Source organism: Bos mutus, chromosome 29 (assembly GCF_027580195.1).
Source record: "Bos mutus isolate GX-2022 chromosome 29, NWIPB_WYAK_1.1, whole genome shotgun sequence".
In the NCBI taxonomy this organism is placed as follows: Eukaryota; Metazoa; Chordata; class Mammalia; order Artiodactyla; family Bovidae; genus Bos; species Bos mutus.
Window position 1 is genome coordinate 17,278,635 of NC_091645.1, and position 22,827 is coordinate 17,301,461.

At 38.2% G+C, this 22,827-nt stretch overlaps 1 protein-coding gene across 2 annotated transcripts in view; it reads left to right on the plus strand.

Moving 5' to 3' along the window:
- Nucleotides 1–22,827, plus strand: part of INTS4 (integrator complex subunit 4) — a 108,607-nt gene that overhangs the window by 10,366 nt on the left and 75,414 nt on the right. For both annotated transcript variants that reach the window (XM_070365277.1, XM_005908066.3), the window contains exons 3-4: nucleotides 6,198–6,315; nucleotides 18,243–18,349. In XM_070365277.1, the coding sequence (XP_070221378.1) occupies nucleotides 6,198–6,315; nucleotides 18,243–18,349 (225 nt within the window). The remainder of the gene's footprint in view (nucleotides 1–6,197; nucleotides 6,316–18,242; nucleotides 18,350–22,827) is intronic.

Sequence of the window (22,827 nt, forward strand, 5' to 3'; positions counted from 1 at the left end):
TTTTTTTTCTTGTGTTGAGAACACTTGGGATTTACTCTCCTATAACAACTTTCGTATGTAACATACAGCAGTGTTAATTGTATTTATCATGTTATTCATTACAACCTTAATACTTAACCTCACAACTAAAAGTTTGTACCTTTTGACTACCTTCATCCAGTTCCCTTCTGCCCACCTCTGCTTCTGGTAACCACAAATCTGATCCCCTTTTCCATGGATTCATTTGTTTTTAAAGTATAATTAAGGGCTTTCTTGGTAGCTCAGCTGGTAAAAAATCTACCTGCAATGCAGGAGACCCCAGTTCAACTCCTGGGTCAGGAAGATCCCCAGGAGAAGGGATAGGCTACCCTCTCCAGTATTCTTGGGCTTCCCTGGTGGCTCAGCTGGTAAAGAATCCGCCTGCAATGTGGGAGACCTGGGTTCGCTCCCTGGGTTGTTCCCTTTCCCCCACCTCTGCTTCTGGTAACCACAAATCTGATCCCCTTTTCTATGGATTTGTTTGTTTTTAAAGTAGAACTGACCTACAACCTTATGTTAGGTCATGCTACACAGTGTAGTGATGCAGTATTTCTATGCATTTCAAAATGACCACAATAAATTGAGTTATGATCTGTCACCATACAAAGATATTAGTTATTGACTGTGTTCCCGATGCTGTACATTTCATGCTCATGATGCATTTATTTTGCACCTGGAAGTATGCATCTCTTAATCTTCCTCACCTATTTCTCCCTCCTCCCCCTCTGGCAAACACCTATGTATCTCTGTATCTATGACTTTATTTCCATTTGGTTATGTTTATTCATTTGTTTTGTTTTTCAGATTCTACATATAAGTGAAATCATACAGTATGACTTTCTCTGACTTATTTTACTTAGCGTAATACCCCCTAGATCCATCCATGTTGCTGCAAATTGCAAGATTTCATTTTTTTTTAATGGCTAAGATTCCATGGTGTATATATATATCACGTCTTTTTTACCCATTCATCTATCAATGGGCACTTAGGTTGCTTCCGTATCTTGGCTATTGTTATAATGCCGCAACATACAGGGGTGCTGATATCTTTTGGAATTAGTATTTTTGTTTTCTTCTGATAAATACCCAGGGATAGAATCTCTCGATTGTATGGAATATTTTTTCAACTTTTTACTATGGAACAAATCTATATACAGTTAGAATAGTTTAATTAATTCATATGTAGTTATTATCCAGCTTCAACAATTATCATTTCATGTCCAGATTTGTTTTATTCTCACCCCCCGAGCCCAACTCCTACTGTCTACCTCCATTTCCTCCACTTTCACCCTCTGCACCAGATTCTTGTGAAAACAAATTCCTAGCATCTTATCATTTTACTCTTAAATTTCAGTTTATATCTCTAACAGTAAAGACTCTTTTTAGGGACTTCCCTGGTGGTCCAGTGGTTAAGATTGTGCTTCTACTGCAGGGGACGTGGGTTTGGGCCCTGGTTGGGGAACAAAGATCCTGCATGCCTTGTGGTATGGCCAAAAATTAATAATAAAAAGCTTCTTTTTAAAAACATAATACTGATACCATCTCTAGAAGAAGTATTATGTCAGACCCTAAGCCGTTTAACGAGGCCATGCTGCTTGCCTTAGTCTAGCAGATTCTAGCCCCAAAGGTAACGAGCATTAATAAGTTGGTCCAGATCTAGATTGATGACCATAGTGTTTTATTTATCCTTTCTTCTATTTTATCCAGAAATGTGGTATCCTGTATTTTAGTGGGTAATTACTTCAGCTTCTGCTTTTCTACTACAAATTTTTCTGTGGCCAGGTAGCAGTATCTGAACTTATTTCATATGAGGGATTCTTCATTTATTCTACTGTATTAGTTACTGTGGAGGATGTTAAAGAACTGTGAGACATGTTCTTTGTCCTTTAAGGACTAGCAGTAGAGTTGGTAGACCAAATAATACATGTGATATATAGATAGTTAAGGGCTTGAGTTATTAATTTACTCATTTTGTTCATTCATTCAAAATGTTCTGGATACTAATTCTGCCAGCCCTTTGCTTCATGTTAGTGATACAGAGATTAATATATGATCCCTGATCTGAGTCTGATTGGGTAGATTAGACAATAAATGGATAATTGCACACTGATTTCCCAGGCAAAAATGCTGGCATGGATTGCCATTTCCTTCTCCAGGGGATCTTCCTGACCCAGGGATCAAACCCATGTCACCTGCCTTGGCAGGCAGATTCTTTACCACTCAGCCACCATGGAAACCCAGTACAGTGTTACAGGTGTTATGAAATGTGGGACAGGTTATAATGTAACTTTTAAAGAAAAAGGTAATCAGTTTTACGTGGGAGCATAGGTCTAGAAGGGCATCATAGAGTAGTGATGCTTGGTGGTGGTTTAGTCACTAAGTCGTGTCCGACTCTTGAGACCCCATGGACTATAACCCGTGAGGCTCCTCTGTCCATGGGGTTCTCTAGGCAAGAATACTGAAGTGGGTTGCCATTTCCTTTTCCTGGGGATCTTCCTGACCTAAGGATTGAACCCGGGTCTCCTGCATTGCAGGCAGATTCTTTACCGACTGAGCTAGGGTGATGCTTCAGGTGAATCTTAAAAAGCAGATTTTGACTAGTTGGAAAACAAGAGGAAAGGTGTTTTAGAAAGAAGGAAGAATTGTGAGCAAAGACTTGGAGATGTGAAATAATCTGTCACATTAGAAGAAATACAGGTAGTTGGGCTGGTGTACATTTTAAATTGAGAGCTCTTTAAGAGATAAGACTAGAAATCTTATCTAATAGGTTTTTGAATTCTGCCTTGTGAATTTTTGTTTTAGCTGTCACTCTGGGGGGTGGTATGGCAGATGGAGGAATTGAATGAGGGCCAGGTAAGACAGGACTTAGGGTGACCAGCTAGGAAACTGGAAAGTCTGTAGCAAGATGAGAAAAGCCTGAACAAGGAGAATTTTAATGGTGAGAAGAGCAGTTATTAGGCTTTTGACAGAGGCAGTTGTAAGCTTAGTCATGAAGGGTACCAGGGGATAATTTCAGAAAGTAGAAAAACTTGAGTAAAGTATCCAGATGAAGAAAGAATGTTACTGGATCAGATACTCTCATTATTCTTTGTTCCGTCCTTGCCTTCCTCTTATTTGCTAGACTTAGTATTTCTGCTTTCTTGGCTGTTTCCATCTGTTTGGAGGTCTGTGACTCCATTCCAGACTGTAGAAAGGCTATGTAGCTTTTCTGTCCTTTCTTACTACAAAATTAGGGTATTTGATGAGTGCATTGTCTCTGAAAGACAATTACTTGATTTGATGATGTTCTTTCAGTCCATAAAGAATTGACTTCTCTTTGTATTCAGAACTGAACTTGGTATCTCCATTCATTCTCCAGTCTGCCTTATAGCAGGAAATGTACCACCATCAATATAGACCCTTACATCAGAAAACCAAGAAAGATACTTTGTACCACCCTCACCCTTTTCTCTCCCCATATTCCCTTCTTCCCCACTCATGTTGATTTTACTTTCTAAGTATCTCTTGAGTCCACCTACCTCGCTGTTTCCACTATTACCCTGGTAATCTAAGTAACTATCGTATTTTTAGAACTTTATTATGAACTGTAACACAAAAAATATATAGAAAAAACTCATATAGCCTATTGATCAACATGAACACAGGGTGTGACTGCCATCCAGGTTAAGAAATGGAATATAATGAGCCTCCCATAGGGCCCCTCAAAATTCTTTGTAATTGTTTCTCCTCACTTTTTCAAAGATAACCATCGCTCTCTTGATGTTATGGGTAAAAGCTTCCTTTAAAAAGATTTTTTTTAAATCATTCAAACCTGTACTAAATGCAACCCATGCTTCCTTCCTTCCTCCTTCCCTCCTTTACTTTCTGTGTGTATCTTTTTATGTGTAACTCTCGCTCAAAATTCTATCTTGAGATTTACCTCTGTTGTTAACTTTAGCTATAGTTCATTTATTTTTATCGCAGTATAAGATTTCATTGTATGAATATGCCATAATTTATTTATTCATTCTATTATTGATAGACATTTAGATTGTCTCCAGTTTTTAGCTATTATAAGAAGTGTTACCATAACATTTTTGTACAAGTCTTAGTATGCATTGTTTGTGTTTCTGTCTAGTGTGTTTCTCTATTATGCCAATACTGTGCTGTCTTAGCATAGCATTATAATAAATTTTGACATCTGGTAGGGTAACTTCTCCTGTTTTCTTCCTCTTTAAGAATATATTAATTATTCTTGTCTCTTAATTTCTTTATAAATTTTTAAATCAACTTGTGAAAATCTGCCTGAAAAGAAAATTTCTTGTTAGAATTTTGATTAGGGTTGCATTAATTCTGTAATTAAGATGCAATTTGCTGATTGGCATTTTATAACATTGAGTCTTCCATTCAATGGACATGGTATGTCCATTATTTTAATGCTGTTTTCTGCATAGAAGTTTTGTACGTCTATTTGTTAGTTATTCCTATATAGTTAATATTTTGTTATTGTAAATGATATATTTAAAAATTCTATTTTTAAGTAGTACATAGAGGACATTCAGAAATGCAGTTGGTTTTTGTTTATTAAACCCTATATCTAACAACTTTGTTAAGCTCATTTAATAATTTTAATAAATTACGTGTATGTTCTTTTAGATTCTTTGCGAATAATCATGTCACCATATAATGGCTTTGTCTAGTACTGATATAATGATACCAGCTATCTCTTGCATGATATACCTATTTCTGCCTTTTATTTTCAACTCTTTTTTTAAATCACTTTTTATTTTGTGACCCAACGGCATATAGTTAGTTTTTTAAGAAATTTTACCTGATAGTGTTTAGTTTTTAATTGGAGCATTTAGTTCTTTATATTTAATGTGTTTATTGAAATATATGGGTTTAAATCTACCCTCTTATGAAATACATTCTATTTATCTTACTTGCTAGTGTTCTTTTTTTCCTCTCAATTGTTACCATCTTTTGCATTGGCTCTTTTTTATTTTTTTATTTATTTATTTTTTTCATTGGCTCTTTTTTAAAAAATTCTCTCCTCCACTGCTTTTTTATTAGCGTGGGGGTTATACATTTTACTGGTTAACCTAGATATTACGTTAATTCTTTTTAAGAATTAATTTTATTTTTGACTGCTCTAGGTCTTCATTTCTGTGCACGAGCTTTCTCTAGTTGTGGTGGGTAGTGGCTACTCCCAAGTTGCAATATGGGGGCTTCTTATTGTGGTGGCTTCTCTTGTTGCAGAGCACAGGTTCTAGGGCACTTGGGCTTCCGTAGTTGTGGCACATGGACTCAGTAGTTGCTCGCAGGCTCTAGAGCACAAGCTCAGTAGTTGGGGTTGTGTGGGCTTAGTTGCTCCGCACCATGTGGGGTCTTCTGGACAAGGGACTGAACCTGTGTCCCCTGCATTGGCAAGTGGATTCTTAACCACTGAACCACCATTCACTCAGTTACGTCTGACTCTGCGACCCCACAGACTGTAGCCCTCCAGGCTCTTCTGTCCATGGAGTTCTCTAGGCAAGAATCCTGGAGTAGGTTGCCATTTCCTTCTTTTAGGGGATCTTCCTGACCCAGGGATCTAACCTGGGTCTCTTGCATTGCAGGTGGATTCTTTACCATCTGAGCCAACAGGGAAGCCCAATAAATCATTTCTTAGTCTCTTTTGCCTTGGGGCTGAGATCCGGGTCCAGGCAGCGGACCTACACCCAGACAATTAGATTCACCTGCTCCGAACTTCTGATCAGGATATGGTGATCCAAAAAAACAGCGAAAATTTTCTGGCAATAGCAGCGGTAGCTGCAGCACCCAATTTCTGGGGGCTCCCAAAACAGTCGCGCTGATAGCAGTGTTGGGGTGCCCGGTGTTTATGGTACAAGTTGCTGCAGCTCATGTCAAATGTGACTGCGCAGTGGAAGAAAGGTACTTTTAATCCCAGAAGCATACATCTGGTGAGAGATTAATGACATCAGGAAGGTGTGAAAATATTCTCATTCACTTTGCTTTATTTGGATGTAACACACAGATTGAGAAAAACTTTCTCCCCCAAAGCATATACAGCTAATTTTTCAGAAATAAAGCTTGAGAATACTTGGATCATTGAGTCTTTTTTGAGATACTTCCCATGTTCCTGTTGTTGGTTAGCTGAGAGTAGAGCATTAAGGTAACAATAGCTTCTTTTGTTGCAGGAGAATGATCCGTCTGTGAGACTGAAAATTGCATCATTGTTGGGTTTACTGTCAAAGACTGCAGGCTTTTCACCAGACTGCATTATGGACGATGCCATTAATATCCTGCAGAATGAAAGTAAGTTGAAGTTTAAAAGCTGTAGAGGGAATTCCCAGGTGGTCCAGTGATTAGGACGCTGCACTTCACTGAAGGGGCAGGAGTTCCATCCCTGGTTGGAAAACTAAGATCCTCTGTGCCTCGCTGTGCAACCAAATAAATAAAAGTTGTATAACTAGAGCAGAAATCTTTAGTTCCTTTTGTATAAAGTGTAGAGCAAAGTTTTGTTGTGTTGGTGATTATTGAAAAGAAATATGAGGATGACAGCAGCAGCAGTAAAACCATGTACAGATATTTACCTTCGAGTTTAAAATACAGGTTTGTCTCTTAATAGCTGTCATTTATTGACCTCTACTAAGACTGCTGCACAATTGCACTCATCTCTCATACTTTGAGCTAGTAAAGTAATACTCAAAATTCTCTAAGCCAGGCTTCAGCAGTACATGAACTGTGAACCTCCAGATGTTCAAGCTGGTTTTAGAAAAGGCAGAGGAACCAGAGATCAAATTGCCAACATCCGCTGGATCATCAAAAAAACAAGAGAGTTCCAGAAAAACATCTATTTCTGCTTTATTGACTATGCCAAAGCCTTTGGCTGTATGGATCACAATAAGCTGTGGAAAATTCTGAAAGAGATAGGAATACCAGACCACCTGACCTGCCTCTTGAGAAACAGATATGCAGGTCAGGAAGCAACAGTTAGAACTGACATGGAACAACAGACTGGTTCCAAAAGGTCAAGGCTGTATATTGTCACCCTGCTTATTTAACTTATATGCAGAGTACATCATGAGAAACACTAGGCTGGAAGAAGCACAAGCTGGAATCAAGGTTGCCGGGACAAATATCAATAACCTCAGATATGCAGATGACACCACCCTTATGGCAGAAAGTGAAGAGGAACTAAAAAGCCTCTTGATGAAAGTGAAAGTGGAGAGTGAAAAAGTTGGCTTAAAGCTCAACATTCAGAAAACGAAGATCATGGCATCCGGTCCCATCACTTCACGGGAAATAGATGGGGAAACAGTGGAAACTGTGACTGACTTTATTTTGGGGGGCTCCAAAATCACTGCAGATGGTGACTGCAGCCATGAAATTAAAAATGCTTACTCCTTGGAAGGAAAATTATGATCAATCTAGACAGCATATTAAAAAGCAGAGACATTACTTTGTCAACCAAGTTCCATCTAGTCAAGGCTATGGTTTTTCCAGTAGTCACGTATGGATGTGAGAGTTGGACTATAGAGAAAGCTCAGCGCTGAAGAATTGATACTTTTGAACTGTGGTGTTGGAGAAGACTCTTGAGAGTCCCTTGGACTGCAAGGAGATCCAACCAGTCCATCCTAAAATCAGTCCTGGGTGTTCGTTGGAAGGACTGATGTTGAAGCTGAAACTCCAATATTTTTTGGTCACCTGATGTGAAGAGTTGACTCATTTGAAAAGACCCTGATGTTGGGAAGGACTGAAGGCAGGAGGAGAAGGGGACGACAGAGGATGAGATGGTTAGATGTCATGTCCATCACCGACTCAATGGACATGAGTTTGAGTAAACACCGGGAGTTGGTGATGGACAGAGAGGCCTGCCGTGCTGTGGTTCATGGGGTCGCAAAGAGTTGTACACGACTCAGCGACTGAACTGAACTGAGCTGAAGAGCCATATACCTAAGACAGTTTACATATAACATAAGATAGATAATATTGTCCTTAATTTATAGGTGGGGAAACTGAAGCTCAGAGAAGTTAACTGACCTGCTCAAGGTTACGAGTCTGTAACAGAGTTGATGTTTTATTGACTGTGCCTACCAACCCAGCAGGGGCTTCCCCGGGTGACTCAGTGGTAAAGGACCTGCCTTTACCAGCGGAGATGCAGGAGGCACAGATTTAATCTCTGGGTCGGGAAGATCCCCTGGAGAAGGGAATGGCTGCCCACTTCAGTACTCTTGCCTGGAGAATCCCATGCATGGAGGAGTCTGGTGGACAGTTCATGGCGTTGCAAAGAGTCAGACATGACTGAACAACTAAGTACACACACCCACACACCCACACCCACATCCTCACACACCCCCCTGGTCATGGAGTCCTCCACCATTTAGTTCCTATAAAAGCAGAAACTAAAGCAGACTTTAGTTCCTAAGTCTCATATGTTGTTGCCTTTTCTATTTGTTCCTTGTTGATGTGTACTAAACATCTCAGTGTTTACGTGAAAAGGAAAACTGTTTCATCATAAGAAGTTTTTTAAATTATATTTGTCTTGTTTTATTTATGTACAAGATTTTCTAATAGAGTTAGTGCCTCATCACCTTGATACTTATTCTGAAATTAAAAGAAAAGAAATCTTTTGCTGCTGTTTCTGAAAATATTTTAGTTTTGTGTGAATTGGTCGTAATTTCAAAAAATAGTTTTATTTCACTTTAGGGTATCCATATTTAAACAAATATGATTATTTAAATATTGGACAACAGTTTATTCTATAAACTTAAGAGGTTATAAGAATAATAAAGGGCCAGTGAACTTAAGAGATAATCTAAATTCATTTATTGTACAACTAATGATACAAATATAAGTGGCCCATTGGTTGATATTGAAAATATTTTTTGTAGAAACAACTTTATATTTAAATTTTAGTTGTATTGAATTTTGACCCAAGACTTATAATTCATAGAAAACAATCAAAATACCTTAAAAACCTTTTTTGACATTTATTGAAAGCCAATGTAATGATATTAAGGGAAAAATTAAAAGATATCCCTACTGCTACCATACAACTATTTGTTTTACATATTACCTTTTACTTACATAAGTTTTATATGGTTGTACTTACAGTGAATGTATTATTTTATCTTTTAGTATATTTACTTAACATTATATATGATTTTCCCATTTTTATACATTCAGTTCAGTTCAGTCACTCAGTCGTGTCCAATTCTTTGCGACCCCATGAATTGCAGCACGCCAGGCCTCCCTGTCCATCACCAACTCCCGAAGTTCACCCAAACTCATGTCCATTGAGTTGGTGATGCCATACAGCCATCTCATCCTCTGTCGTCCCCTTCGCTTCCTGCCCCCAATCCCTCCCAGCATCAGGGTCTTTTCCAATGAGTCAACTCTTCGCATGAGGTGGCCAAAGTACTGGAGTTTCAGCTTTAGCATCAGTCCTTCCAATGCACACCCGGGACTGATCTCCTTTCGAATGGACTGGTTGAATCTCCTTGCAGTCCAAGGAACTCTCAAGAATCTTCTCCAACATCACAGTTCAAAAGCATCAATTCTTCGGTGCTCAGCTTTCTTCACAGTCCAACTCTTACATCCGTACATGACCACAGGAAAAACCATAGCCTTGTCTAGACAGACCTTTGTTGGCAAAGTAATGTCTCTGCTTTTTAATATGGTATGTAGGTTGGTCATAACTTTCCTTCCAAGGAGTAAGTGTCTTTTAATTTCATGGCTGCAGTCACCATCTGCAGTGATTTTGGAGCCCCAAAAAACAAAGTCTGACACTGTTTCCACTGTTTCCCCATCTGTTTCCCATGAAGTGATGGGACCAGATGCCATGATCTTAGTTTTCTGAAAGCTTTAAGCCAACTTTTTCACTCTCCTCTTTCACTTTCATCAAGAGGCTTTTTAGTTCCTCTTCACTTTCTGCCATAAGGGTGGTGTCATCTGCATGACTGAGGTTATTGATATTTCTCCCGGCAATCTTGATTTTATACATTACCTTGATAAAAATTAGGGTGTTGATAATATATTAAATATTTCTTTGCTCTTGTAGTTAGTGGCAAAAAAATATTTCTTTTAAAAGCACCAATGCAATTATATTGCCTCAATATCCCTTTTTTCCCTGGAAAGTTCTTATATGAGCTATACTTGGAAGAATTTCTTACTTATTGATTGGGGATTTCATACAGTCATAGACTATTTGAGATATAAATGGCCTTATAGTGATCATCTTGTCTAATTGCTTCTTTTTGCAGATGACAAGACTGTTAAGAACCAGAGAGATGAAATGAGTTGAAGTGAGTTGGTCTAGCTAAAAGTAGTAGCAGAATTGAGAACTTAGTGTGGTGCTCTTTCTTATGGGCTACAATTTAACTAAAAACACTTTATCTCTGAAACAGAAACATTATAAGAGAGACTTAATTTTAAATCAGAACTCATTCTAGCCAAATTATGCAATATTCATGAAAATAGCTGTTTTACTTTTTTTAAGTATTCTAATGTTTCTTATTTAATTGTCTGTAAGAGATCTGGTCTAGGACTCTTCCTGGTTTCCTGTTCCTGGCCCACCTAGATTCATAGAAGATAGAATTGGAAGGGACCATAAGTTTCATCTAGTTCAAACCCTTAATTTCAAGGCTGAGGAAGATGAACTCCGGGGAATTAAAGTGACTGCTGAAGTCACTTTATATTTGCAGCTTAAAATTAAGAGTTTCCCGATTATCAGTCTGAATATTATCAAATCCAGGACTGTGGTCTGCACCTTGGACCAGAAGTCTTTAAGTTCATCAAATGCATGAATTTTATAACTCTTTGGCAAGCATTGCTTCTCTAGTACATGCTACACCACTAATGATAACGTCAAGCTTGTTTTAGAGGAGGTATAATTAGCATACTGTGGGAGCAGAGGAGAGAATGGGATCAGTGCTGACTGGCGGGCTCTAGAAAGGCTTAGTGAAAAGGTAGGTTTGGAAAGTCCAAATCCTCCAAATTTGGGGAAGGGTGGTACCAAGAAGGAACATGATGATAGAAGATAGAAGACTGGCAAAGTATAAGAGATGCTTGAAGAACTGAGTTGAGAGATCGATAGGAAGGAAGTAAGGGGCTTTTGGAAGAAAAACATTGGTAAAATGTTCTGAAGCCAAAGGGTAGTAGTCTTGAGTACTGAGGATTTTAAACGTTATTTTGTAGGCAGTGGGTACCTAGTTCTCCTTGAACAAGGCATGAAGTGATCAAGTCTAGTTTTATAAGGATAATTTAGTGGTTGTGTGGAATTTGCTCTGATGAACTGGGTGGTTTAGAGAAGAAATGTGGAAGATTCATTTATTCTTGTGGCTATGCTATGCTATGCTATGCGAAGTCACTTCAGTCGTGTCCGACTCTGTGCGACTCCATAGACGGCAGCCCACCAGGCTCCCCCATCCCTGAGATTCTCCAGGCAAGAACACTGGAGAGGGTTGCCATTTCCTTCTCCAATGCATGAAAGTGAAAAGTGAAAGTGAAATCACTCAGTCGTGTCCGACTCTTAGCGACTCCATGGACTGCAGCCTACCAGGCTCCTCTGTCCATGGGATTTTCCAGGCAAGAGTACTGGAGTGGGGTGCCATTGCCTTCTCCGATTCTTGTGGCGATGTCCATCTAACCCTAACTTACAGTGTAGGCCTGGAACTCAGCTGAGAGACCGGGATTTAAGATTTAAATTAGATTTATGATTTATTAGAGGCAAGAGTTAAGTTCAAAAAGGTCTAGCTGTCTTTTTATGGTTGTCATGCAGAATCATCTTTTTTAAGAAGTAAATTTTAGAGCAGTATGGTGGTATTGATTTCTTCACCTCTTTTTTATTACCTTCTTTTCTCTTTGTGACCTCTTTCATATTGGAGACTTACCTTTCCTTTTTTAATCTATTCAACTTAAAAAAATTCTTATATTCTTACTGAAATATAATTGATTTACAGTGTTGTGCTTGTTTTGTTTTTTCATATTACTTCTTTGACTGGGCCGGATCTTGGTTGCTGCCTGCAGAATCTTCAGTCTTTGTTGAGGCATGGGAGATCTTTTAGTTGCAGCATGTGGGATTTAGTTCCCTGACGAGTGGTTGAACTAGCCGCCTGCTTTGGAAGCGTAGAGGACCACCAGGGAAGTCCCCTACAATGTTGTGTTTATGGAGACTTCTCTTAATGATCCTTGGCTTTGCATTGACGTTTAGGATGAAGCACTAAAAAGCTGAGTGAGAGTTCTTTGTGAATGAATGGGGCTTGTCAGCTGGTAGGCGCCACTCTAACATGATCCTGTGTGTCTTTGGAGGACTGTTAAATAGTAGTGTCTTATGCTGTTTTTTGTGGGCCTGTCAACTTTTGACTCTCCTTCTGGGAGGACAGATGCCTGACTGCCATGTTTTTTTAGCCAAAGCAGCCGAAGAGTGATAGGGAGGGAGTCTCACTTTCAGTGTGTTGATTATCTCTTAACCTCTTTATTATCAGTTCAGTTCAGTCCCTCAGTCACGTCCAACACTTTGCGACCCCATGGACTGCAGCACGTCAGGCCTCCCTGTCCATCACCAGCTCCCAGAGCTCACACAAACTCATGTCCATTAAGTCAGCGATGCCATCCAACCATTTCATCCTCTGTTGTCCCCTTCTCCTTCTGCTTTCGATCTTTCTCAGCATCAGGGTCTTTTCAAATGAGTCAGTTCTTCACATCAGGTGGCCAAAGTGTTGGAGTTTCAGCTTTAGCATCAGTCCTTCCAATGAATACTCAGGACTGATTTCCTTTAGGATGGAGTGGTTGGATCTCCTTGCAGTACAGGGGACTCTCAAGAGTCTTCTCCAATACCACAGTTCAAAAGCATCAATTCTTCTGCACTCAACTTTCTTTATAAACTCTCATGTCCATACATGACTACTGGAAAAACCATGGCTTTGACTAGACAGACCTTTGTTGGCAAAGTAATGTCTTGGCTTTTGAATATGCTGTCTAGGTTGGTCATAGCTTTTCTTCCAAGGAGCAAGCGTCTTTTAATTTCCTGGCTGCAGTCACCACCTGCAGTAATTTTGGAGCCCCCAAAAATAAAGACTCTGTTTCCATTGTTTCCCCATCTATTTCCCATGAAGTAATGGGACCAGATGCCATGATCTTAGTTCTCTGAATGTTAAGTTTTAAGCTAGCTTTTTCACTCTCCTCTTTCACTTTCATCAAGAGGCTCTTTAGTTCTTCTTTACTTTCTGCTATAACGTGGTATCATCTGCATATCTGAGATGATGTTATTGATATTTCTCCCAGCCATCTTGATTCCAGCTTGTGCTTTATCCAGCCTGGCATTTCTCATGATGTACTCTGCATAGAAGTTAAATAAGCAGGGTGACAATATACAACCTTGAGGTACTCCTTTCCCGATTTGGAACTAGTCTGTTGTTCCATATCCAGTTCTAACTGTTGCTTCTTGACCTGCATACAGATTTCTCAGGAGGCAGGTCAGGTGGTCTGGTATTCCCATCTCTTTAGAATTTTCCACACAGGTCAAAGGCTTTGGCATAGTCAGTAAAGCAGAAGTAGATGTTTTTCTGGAACTCTCTTGCTTTTTACATGATCCAGTGGATGTTGGCAATTTGGTCTCTGGTTCCTCTGCCTTTTCTAAATCCAGCTTGAATACCTGAAGTTCATGGTTCACGTACTGTTGAAGCCTGGCTTGGAGAATTTTGAGTATTACTTTGCTAGTGTATGAGATGAGTGCAGTTGTGTGATAGTTTGAACATTCTTTGCCATCGTGTTTCTTAGGGATTGGAATGAAAACTGACATTTTCCAGTCCTGTGGCCACTGTTGGGTTTTCCAAATTTGCTGGCGTATTGAGCGCAACACTTTCACAGCATCATCTTTTAGGATTTGAGATAGTTCAACTGGAATTCCATCACCTCCACTAGCTTTGTTCGTAGGGATGCTTCCTAAGGCCCACTTGACTTTACATTCCAGGATGTCTGCTCTAGATGAGTGATCACACCATCGTGATTATCTGGGTTGTGAAGATCTTTTTGTATAGTTCTTCTGTTTATTCTTGCCACCTCTTCTTAATATCTTCTGCTTCTGTTAGGTCCATACCATTTCTGTCCTTTATTGTGCCCGTCTTTGCATGAAATGTTCCCTTGGTATCTCTAATTTTCTTGAAGAGATCCCTAGTCTTTCCCATTCTATTGTTTTTCTCTATTTCTTTGCATTGATCACTGAGGAAGGCTTTCTTATCTCTCCTTGCTATTCTTTGGAACTGTGCATTCAAATGGGTATATCTTTCCTTTTCTCCTTTGCCTTTCACTTCTCTTCTTTTGATAGCTATTTGTAAGACCTCCTCAGACATCCATTTTGCATTTCTTTTTCTTGGGGATGGTCGTGATCCCTGTCTCCTTTACAATGTCATGAACCTCCATCCATAGTTCTTCAGGCACTCTGTCTATCAGATTTAATCCCTTGAATCTATTTCTGACTTCCACTGTATAATTGTAAGGAATTAGATTTAGGTCACACCTGAATGGTCTAGTGGCTTTCCTTACTTTTTTCAATTTAAGTCTGAATTTGGCAATAAGGAGCTCATGATCTGAGCCACAGTCAGCTCCTGGTTTTGTTTTTGCTGACTGTATAGAGCTTCTTCATCTTTGGTTGCAAAGAATATAATCAGTCTGACTTTGGTATTGACCATCTGGTGATGTCCATGTGTAGAGTCTTCTCTTGTGTTGTTGGAAGAGAGTGTTTGCTGTGATCAGTGTGTTTTCTTGGCAAAACTCTGTTAGCCTTTGCCCTGCTTCATTCTGTAATCTAAGGCCAAATTTGCCTGTTACTCTGGGTATTTCTTGACTTCCTACTTTTGCATTCCAGTCTCCTGTAATGAAAAGGGCATCTTTTTGGGTGTTAGTTTAAGAAAGTCTTTTAGGTCTTCATAGAAGTCTCAACTTCAGCTTCTTCAGTGTTATTGGTAGGGGCATAGACTTGGATTACTGTTATATTGAATGATTTGCCTTGGAAATGAACAGAGATCATTCTGTCATTTTTGAGATTGCATCCAAATACTGCATTTCAGACTCTTTTGTTGACTATAATGGGCTACTCCGTTTCTTCTAAGTGATTCTGTCCACAGTAGTAGATAAAATGGTCATCTGAGTTAAATTCACCTGTTCTAGGCCATTTTGGAGAAGACAGTGGCACCCCACTCCAGTACTCTTGCCTGGAAAATCTCATGGATGGAGGAGCCTGGTAGGCTGCAGTCCATGGGGTTGCTACGAGTCGGGGGCGACTGAACGACTTCACTTTCACTTTTCGCTTTCATGCACTGGAGAAGGAAATGGCAACCCACTCCAGTATTCTTGCCTGGAGAATCCCAGGGACGGAGGAGCCTAGTGGGCTGCCGTCTCTGGGGTTGCATAGAGTTGGACACGACTGAAGCAACTTAGCAGCAGCAGCAGCAGGCCATTTTAGTTCACTGACTCCTAAAAGACCTATGTTCATTCTTGCCATCTCCTGTTTGACCACTTCCAATTTGCCTTGATTCATGCACCTAACGTTCCAGGTTCCTATGGAGTATTGCTGTTTATAGCATCGGACTTTACTTCCATCACCAGTCACATGCACAACTGGGTGTTGTTTTTGCTTTGGCTCCATCTCTTCATTCTCTGGAGTTGTTTCTCCACTGATCTCTGGTAGCATATTGGGTACCTACCAACCTGGGGAGTTCATCTTTCAGTTTCCTATCTTTTTGCCTGTTCATGGGGTTCTCGAGGCAAGAATACTGAAGTCCCTTCTCCAGTGGGCCACGTTTTGTCAGAACTCTCCACCATGACCCGTCCATCTTGGGTAGTCCTACATGGCGTGGCTCATAGTTTCATTGAGTTAGACAAGGCTGTGGTCCATGTGGTCAGATGAGTTATATTTATTATATATTATCTTTATTATATTTCCTTCCTTTCCTCACGTAGCATCTGCCAGATTAGATCTTTTCTGTCCTAATTTTTAGAGAAAAAAAACTCTACTTCAGTGGTTGATTAGCCAGTTGTATAGCATAGGGAAGGAGGTAGAGGTCCAGCTACTTCTTATAGAAACTTTAAACAAATCCATGCCTCACTCCATTTTGGGGTGTTTTATGGTTGGTTTTTTTCTTTTCTTTTAAATCTATGATTCCTGATTCTTGCTTGGCATATGGCTGAAATTTATTTGCTCTGTTATGACTCCCTCCTCAGTAGGCATTTAGATTAAATTTCTCAGTTTGCCATAGACTTTTTCATTTGCTTGCCATCTCTGAAAAATTTGTTGACTTTTCTCATCTGCTTACTATTCTTCTGTTTTCTTAGTCCTTGTACGTTTATACTTTTAAAGTTTCTTTATATGTTAATGAGGTTTTAAGAAAGAATTAGTGATAAACAGAGGTGTTCAATCTAGTGTGTCTTACTGGAAGTGTTTTTAAGAGGTGATTGTTCCCAGTATTTTATGTTTTTTTTTTTAGGATTTAGTTGTTTATATTTCATTATCATTTTTGAAATTTGTTTTGCATCTATATTATGAATTTCTTAATGTTTTTCTTAAGTGGACAGTTATTTTTTTAGTTAAAATTAATTTAAAGAGACTATATTAGTAATAGTAAAAGGAAATTAATGTCATCAGCATAGTAACTATATTTTTTATTTTGTTCTTAAAATATAGTCATGCATACCTCTGAGATATTGCAGATTCTGTTCCAGATGATCACAGTAAATTAAATATTGCAGTAAAGCGAGTCACCCGTTTTTGATTTCCCAGTGCAGATAAAAGTAATGTCTATACTATACTATAGTTTATTGTGTGCAATAGCATTGTGTCTAAAAAGAATGTACTACCTTAATACTGTACTGATAAAAAATGTTAACCATAATCTGAGCCTTTAGCAAGTTGTAATCTTTTTGCAATAGTAACATCAAAAATCATTGACCACAAATCACCATAACAAATATAACAATGAAAGTTTGACATACTGCAAGAATTACCAAAATGTGACAGAAACATGAAGTGAGAATGCTGTTGAAAAATGGTGTAGAAGACTTGCTTAATGAGCAGGATTGAGGCAAACCTTCAATTTATAAGAAAAACAGTATAGTATCTACAAGTGAAGTTGCTCAGTCATGTCTGACTCTTTGCGACTCCATGGATGGTAGCCTACCAGGCTCCAGGTCCATGGGATTTTCCAGGCAAGAATACTGCAGTGGGCTGCCATTTCCTTCTCCAAGGGATCTTCCCAACCCAGTGATCGAACCCTGGTCTCCTGCATTGCAGACAGACGCTCTACCGTCTGAGCCACTAGGGAAGCCTGTATCTACAAAGTGCAGTAAAATGAAGCACAATAAAACAAAGTATGTCTATAGAAGGTTATTAACATAAAAATGATTTTCTGCATGCCTCTTGTATACCACTAGCATAGAACCATAGAACCATATTTTGAAACAAAGAAGAGAATCTGGTTAAGGTGATTGACAGTGATTTACTTGGAATTGTCTGTTTGCTCATTTATTAAGCATCCATTGAGCATGTAATGAGGCATGCTAGATTCTGAGAATACAAAGGTGAATAAAACATAATCCTTGCTCTTAAGGATCTTTCAGTTTCCTGGTTTTGTCTGATATGCAAATAAGTATCATAAAGTTACAGTTTATGTCAAGGGTTCAGTGGAAGCATGAATGAAGAAATGGTCAATATTTCTAGGGAAAGAGCGAAAAGCACCATACAGGAGGTGACGTTTCAAGATTAGGAGGTACTCTCTGGGGAGTAGGGTTGAGAATGGAGCAGAATGTAGATGAAAGCATTCTAGGTAGGGAAGTGGGCCTGAGCAAAGATAGGGGGACATGGATCATAAGTAATTGGGAAAAAGGAGATAGGGAAACCTGAAAGAGATGAGGCTAATAGATAAAGTAGGGAGGACTAGGCATCATGGAGGGACTGGTATGTATGTATGTCTTGCTAAGGAATTTAGACTTGATTTTGAAGGCAGTGAAAAGCCTTTGAATTAGTCAAGCACTGAACATTTTTGGAGCACTGTGTTGCATCCTGTGGAGGACTCAAATTTTTAGACATGATCCCTTTAGGAACTTAGCTTTTAGTTGAGGAAATCAAGAATCAAACAGCAGAACTCAGTTGACAAAAATCTTCATTCTTATACCCAAGTAAATTTAGTTTTTACAATAATCTCCTTTTGAAATTCTAAAACCTAACTTTCCATCTTCCTTTCTAGAGTCTCATCAAGTCCTTGCTCAACTATTGGACACTTTGCTTGCAATTGGCACTAAACTGCCAGAGAATCAAGCTATCCAGGTGCGATTAGTTGATGTAGCCTGCAAGGTAAGAATATAATGGTTAGACACAGGGTTGCTTCTTTATTGAACAGTTTTGCATTATCTGGAGAAATGATACGAGCTGTCAGATCTGCTTACCTCCATCCTAAGGCTATAACTGAGAATTGCCAAAGACTCTTAAATGGCTTTAAGAACTGCTTCATTTTTTGTTTCTTGATGTTGGATTAGGAACAGAGTTGAGTAACTTGTTATAAAATGAACTTCCTCACTGTCCCAAAAGAAATGAAAATAATTATAGGAACTACCATGTATTCCATGCCTAACATATGCTCTCTGCTTATTATGGTACTATTTTTTACCTTTTTTAAAGAAAAGTAATTTTATTCCTATGGTGTATGCTCATTGTTAAAAACAAAATTAACTAATACAGAAATAAGATAAGTGACAGCCACTCCATCTTTCCCTCCTAGGCCCTCTTCTCAGGCATAACACCTCCCAACAGTTTGGAATTATGATACTTTCATTCGTTCCTCATAGTCCTTTAGGGAAGTGCTGTTATATCTCTTTTACTAAGATGGGAATTGAGGTTGAAGGAGTTTAGTTTGTCCAAGTTTTCATACTTAGGGAGTTGCAGAACCAGGGCATAGACTCTTTTCTGATTCCAAAGCCAAATTCTTTTTAATTTTGAACTTTTAATTAGCTTTCTCTTGTGCAAACCTTGTAGAATTGGCTTTACTTTTAATCTTTTTGATAAATTTGTTTTGACAATATAAGGAGACAAATACGTTTGAATTGTGGAAGGGTTACATTCATGGAATTAGAAAACTATTTCTTAACCCCAGGAAAGAGTATTTCATTTATCTTAATAAACAATGACAACAACAAAAAAACCCCTCAGAACACTTTGAGAAGTACAGTATTAAAAGCTTAAGTGGGAGAAAACTAGGGATTACATGATTGAGAGAGTAAGTACGTCTTCCATGTGAGAGAATATATGTATCTAGGAGGTTGTGCTTATAAGAGAGGTGTTTTACTCAGTGGATTATTCTGCTTGAAGCAATAGTTTCTTAAATTTGTTCTAAAGAAATCTTTTATTATAAAAATTTATACTCATGGAAATTTGGAAAGAAGTATAAAGAAAGAACTACACTCATAATTCACTACGTAAAGGCATCCATTATTATTAGCCTTTTGATGTATCTGTTCTGATTTTTTTTCTGTGTACAGATTGTTTGCTTTTCTTTTTCCACATATAGCTATAATCATATTCTGTATTCAGTTTTGCTTTTTGACTAACATAACAAGTATTTTCTTTATATTGTAAATGTTTTATAAATATTTTTAATGGATGCATGATATTTTGTCCAGTAATCAAGCCATAGTTTGTCCTAACCATTCTCTTATTAATGGACATTTATATTGTAGCCATTTTAAAAAATAGTAAATAATACCACACAGTGAGTGTGATTAGTCTAAAATATTTCCTGTATCTAGGGTTATTTCCTAAACATACATTGTCACAGTAGAATCACTGGATGAAAGCATTTAGAATTTTTGTTTTTTTCCTAAGGCTTTTGATACTTTTGGCAAATCGCTTTCTACAATATTCTAGTTTAAGCCTATCCACAGTATATGAGAGTGCATAATTTCACATATTATTCTAGCATTTGGATATTAATGTTTAAAAGCAAGATGTAAACCTGTTAATTTGGTAAGAAGGAAATGGTATTTCATTTTAAAAATTTTCCTATTTTTTCTTCATTTGTGTATTCTGTCTTCAGTTCAGTTCACTTCAGTCGCTCAGTCGTGTCTGACTCTTTGCAACCCCATGGCCTGAAGCACGCCAGGCCTTCCTGTCCATCACCAACTCCTGGAGTTTACTCAGATTCATGTCCATTGAGTCGGTGATGTCATCCAACCATCCTCTGTCGTCCCCTTCTCCTCTCGCCTTCAATCTTTCCCAACATCAGGGTCTTTTCAAATGAGTCAGTTCTTCTCATCAGGTGGCCAAAGTATTGAAGTTTCAGCCTTAGTATCAGTCCTTCCACATGAATATTCAGAACTGATTTCCTTTAGGATTGACTGGTTGGATCTCCTTGCAGTCCAAGGGACTCTCAAGAGTCTTCTCTGATACCACAGTTCAAAAGCATCAATTCTTCGGCATTCAACTTTCTTTATAGTCCAACTCTCACATCCCTGCTTGACTACTGGAAAAACCATAGCCTTGACTAGATGGACCTTTGTTGGCAAAGTAATGTCTCTGCTTTTGAATATGCTGTCTAGGTTGATCATAGCTTTTCTTCCAAGGAGCAAGCGTCTTTTAATTGCATGGCTGCAATCACCATCTGCAGTGATTTTGGAGCCCCCCAAAATAAAGACTCTCACTGTTTCCATTATTTCCCCATCTATTTGCCATGAAGTGATGGGACCAGATGCCATAATCCTAGTTTTCTGAATGTTGAGTTTTAAGCCAACTTTTTCACTCTCTTCTTTCACTTTCATCAAGAGGCTCTTTAGTTGTTCTTCACTTCTTGCCATAAGGGCAGTGTCATCTGCATATCTGAGGTTATTGATATTTCTCCTGGCACCCTTGATTCCAGCTTGTGCTTCATCCAGCCTGGCATTTCTCATGATGTACTCTGCATAGAAGTTAAATAAGCAGGGTGACAATATACAGTCTTGATGTACTCCTTTTTCTATTTGGAACCAGTCTGTTGTTCCATGTCCAGTTCTAACTGTTGCTTCTTGACCTGCGTACAGATTTCTCAGGAAACTGGTCAGATGGTTTGGTATTCCCATCTCTTTAAGAATTTTCCACAGTTTGTTGTTATCGACACAGTCAAAGGCTTTGGCATAGTCAATAAAGTAGATGTTTTTTCTGGAACTCTCTTGCTTTTTTGATGATCCAATGAATGTTGGCAATTTGATCTCTGGTTCTGTCTTGGGAATGAACTTTTCATGTTCTTTTCTAGTTTTTCATATGGATTTTTTGTGCGTTTCTTCACCATTTGTAGAGGATCATAACTGGGTAGAAATTTGAACTATTTGGAAATGGAATATCTGCCACAAGCTTTTGCAAATTCAAGTAAATAAAGGCTGTCTATGATTCATAGCTATAGTTACTGTTTTTATTGCCTAATGCTATTTTGTCTGATTTTTGTCATACAGTGATCTTTGAGATATGATTCACCTTAAAATAACATTCCCCCTTTTAATAGAAATAATGCAGAGTATGTTTTCCAACTACAATGGAATTAAATTAGATGAGTAACAGAAAAAAATTAGGAAAACCACAAATATGTGGAAATTAAACAACATTCTCCTATTTAACCAATGAATCAGAGAGGAAATCAGCAGGTAAATTAGAAAATACTTTGAGGTGAATGAATGAAGACCCTGTGTACCAAAACTTGGCTGTAGCTACTGCATGCTTAGAGGTACATTTATAGCAATTAGTGTCCATAGTAAAAAAGAAGAAAGATCTCATTCCAGTACCTTATTCTTTTATCTAAGATGCTGGATAAAGAAGAACATATTAAATATAAAAGCATGCAGAAGGAAGGAAATAAGAAAGACTAGAGTGGAAATTAATGAAATCAAGAGTAGAAAAACAGTAGAGAAAAATCAAAGAATCAAAAGCTTGTTCTTTGTAAAGATCAACAAAATTGAGAAACCTTTATTTTTGAAAGGAAAAAAAGAAGGTTCAAAGTACTAGAATTATAAATGAAAAGAGGCTATTTCTGCTGACCTGGCAGAAATGAAAAGGATTATAAAAAAATACTATGAACAATTTTATGCCAATAAATTAGATAACTTATGTAAAATGCACAAATTCCCACTAATCCTACAAAGATATGAACTGTGAAAACTGTCTCAAGGAGTAGACAATCTGAATATACTTATAACAAGTAATTAAATTAATAATGAAAAAAAACAAAAACTTACCTACAAAGAGAAGCTCAGGCCCACATGGCTTTGAATCAAACATTTTAAATAAGAATTTCATACCAATTCTTCACAGATTTTCCTAAGAAGTAGAAGAGAAGCAGCATTTCTCCAATGATTCTATCAGAGACATTTTAAGAAAAGCCAGATATGTTCTAGAGAACTTATTGGATAAGAAGCCAGTTAGGATGTTATTGCACTGGGGTTCCCTCATGGCTCAGATAGTAAAGGATGTTATTGTAGTAGCCTACATGAAAGGTTATAGTCGTTTGAATTAAAGTGATGGAAAGATATGGATAGATTTGAGAAATATTTAGGAAGTAAGATTGGCAGGACTTGATAACTGGTTGAGCATGGAGTGACGGTGATATTTCCCGTTTCCAGCTTATGTGCCAGATTAGATGGTGGTGCCTTTCACTCAGAGAATTCTGGGAAAGCATTTGGTTGGGTATGGGACAAAGTCCAAATAACCCAACAATTTCAAACTTACTAAAAAAAATTATGAAAATAGTACAAGAGATTTCCATATACCCTTCTTTTTGATTCATTAATCATTAACATTCTCCCGCATTTACTTTA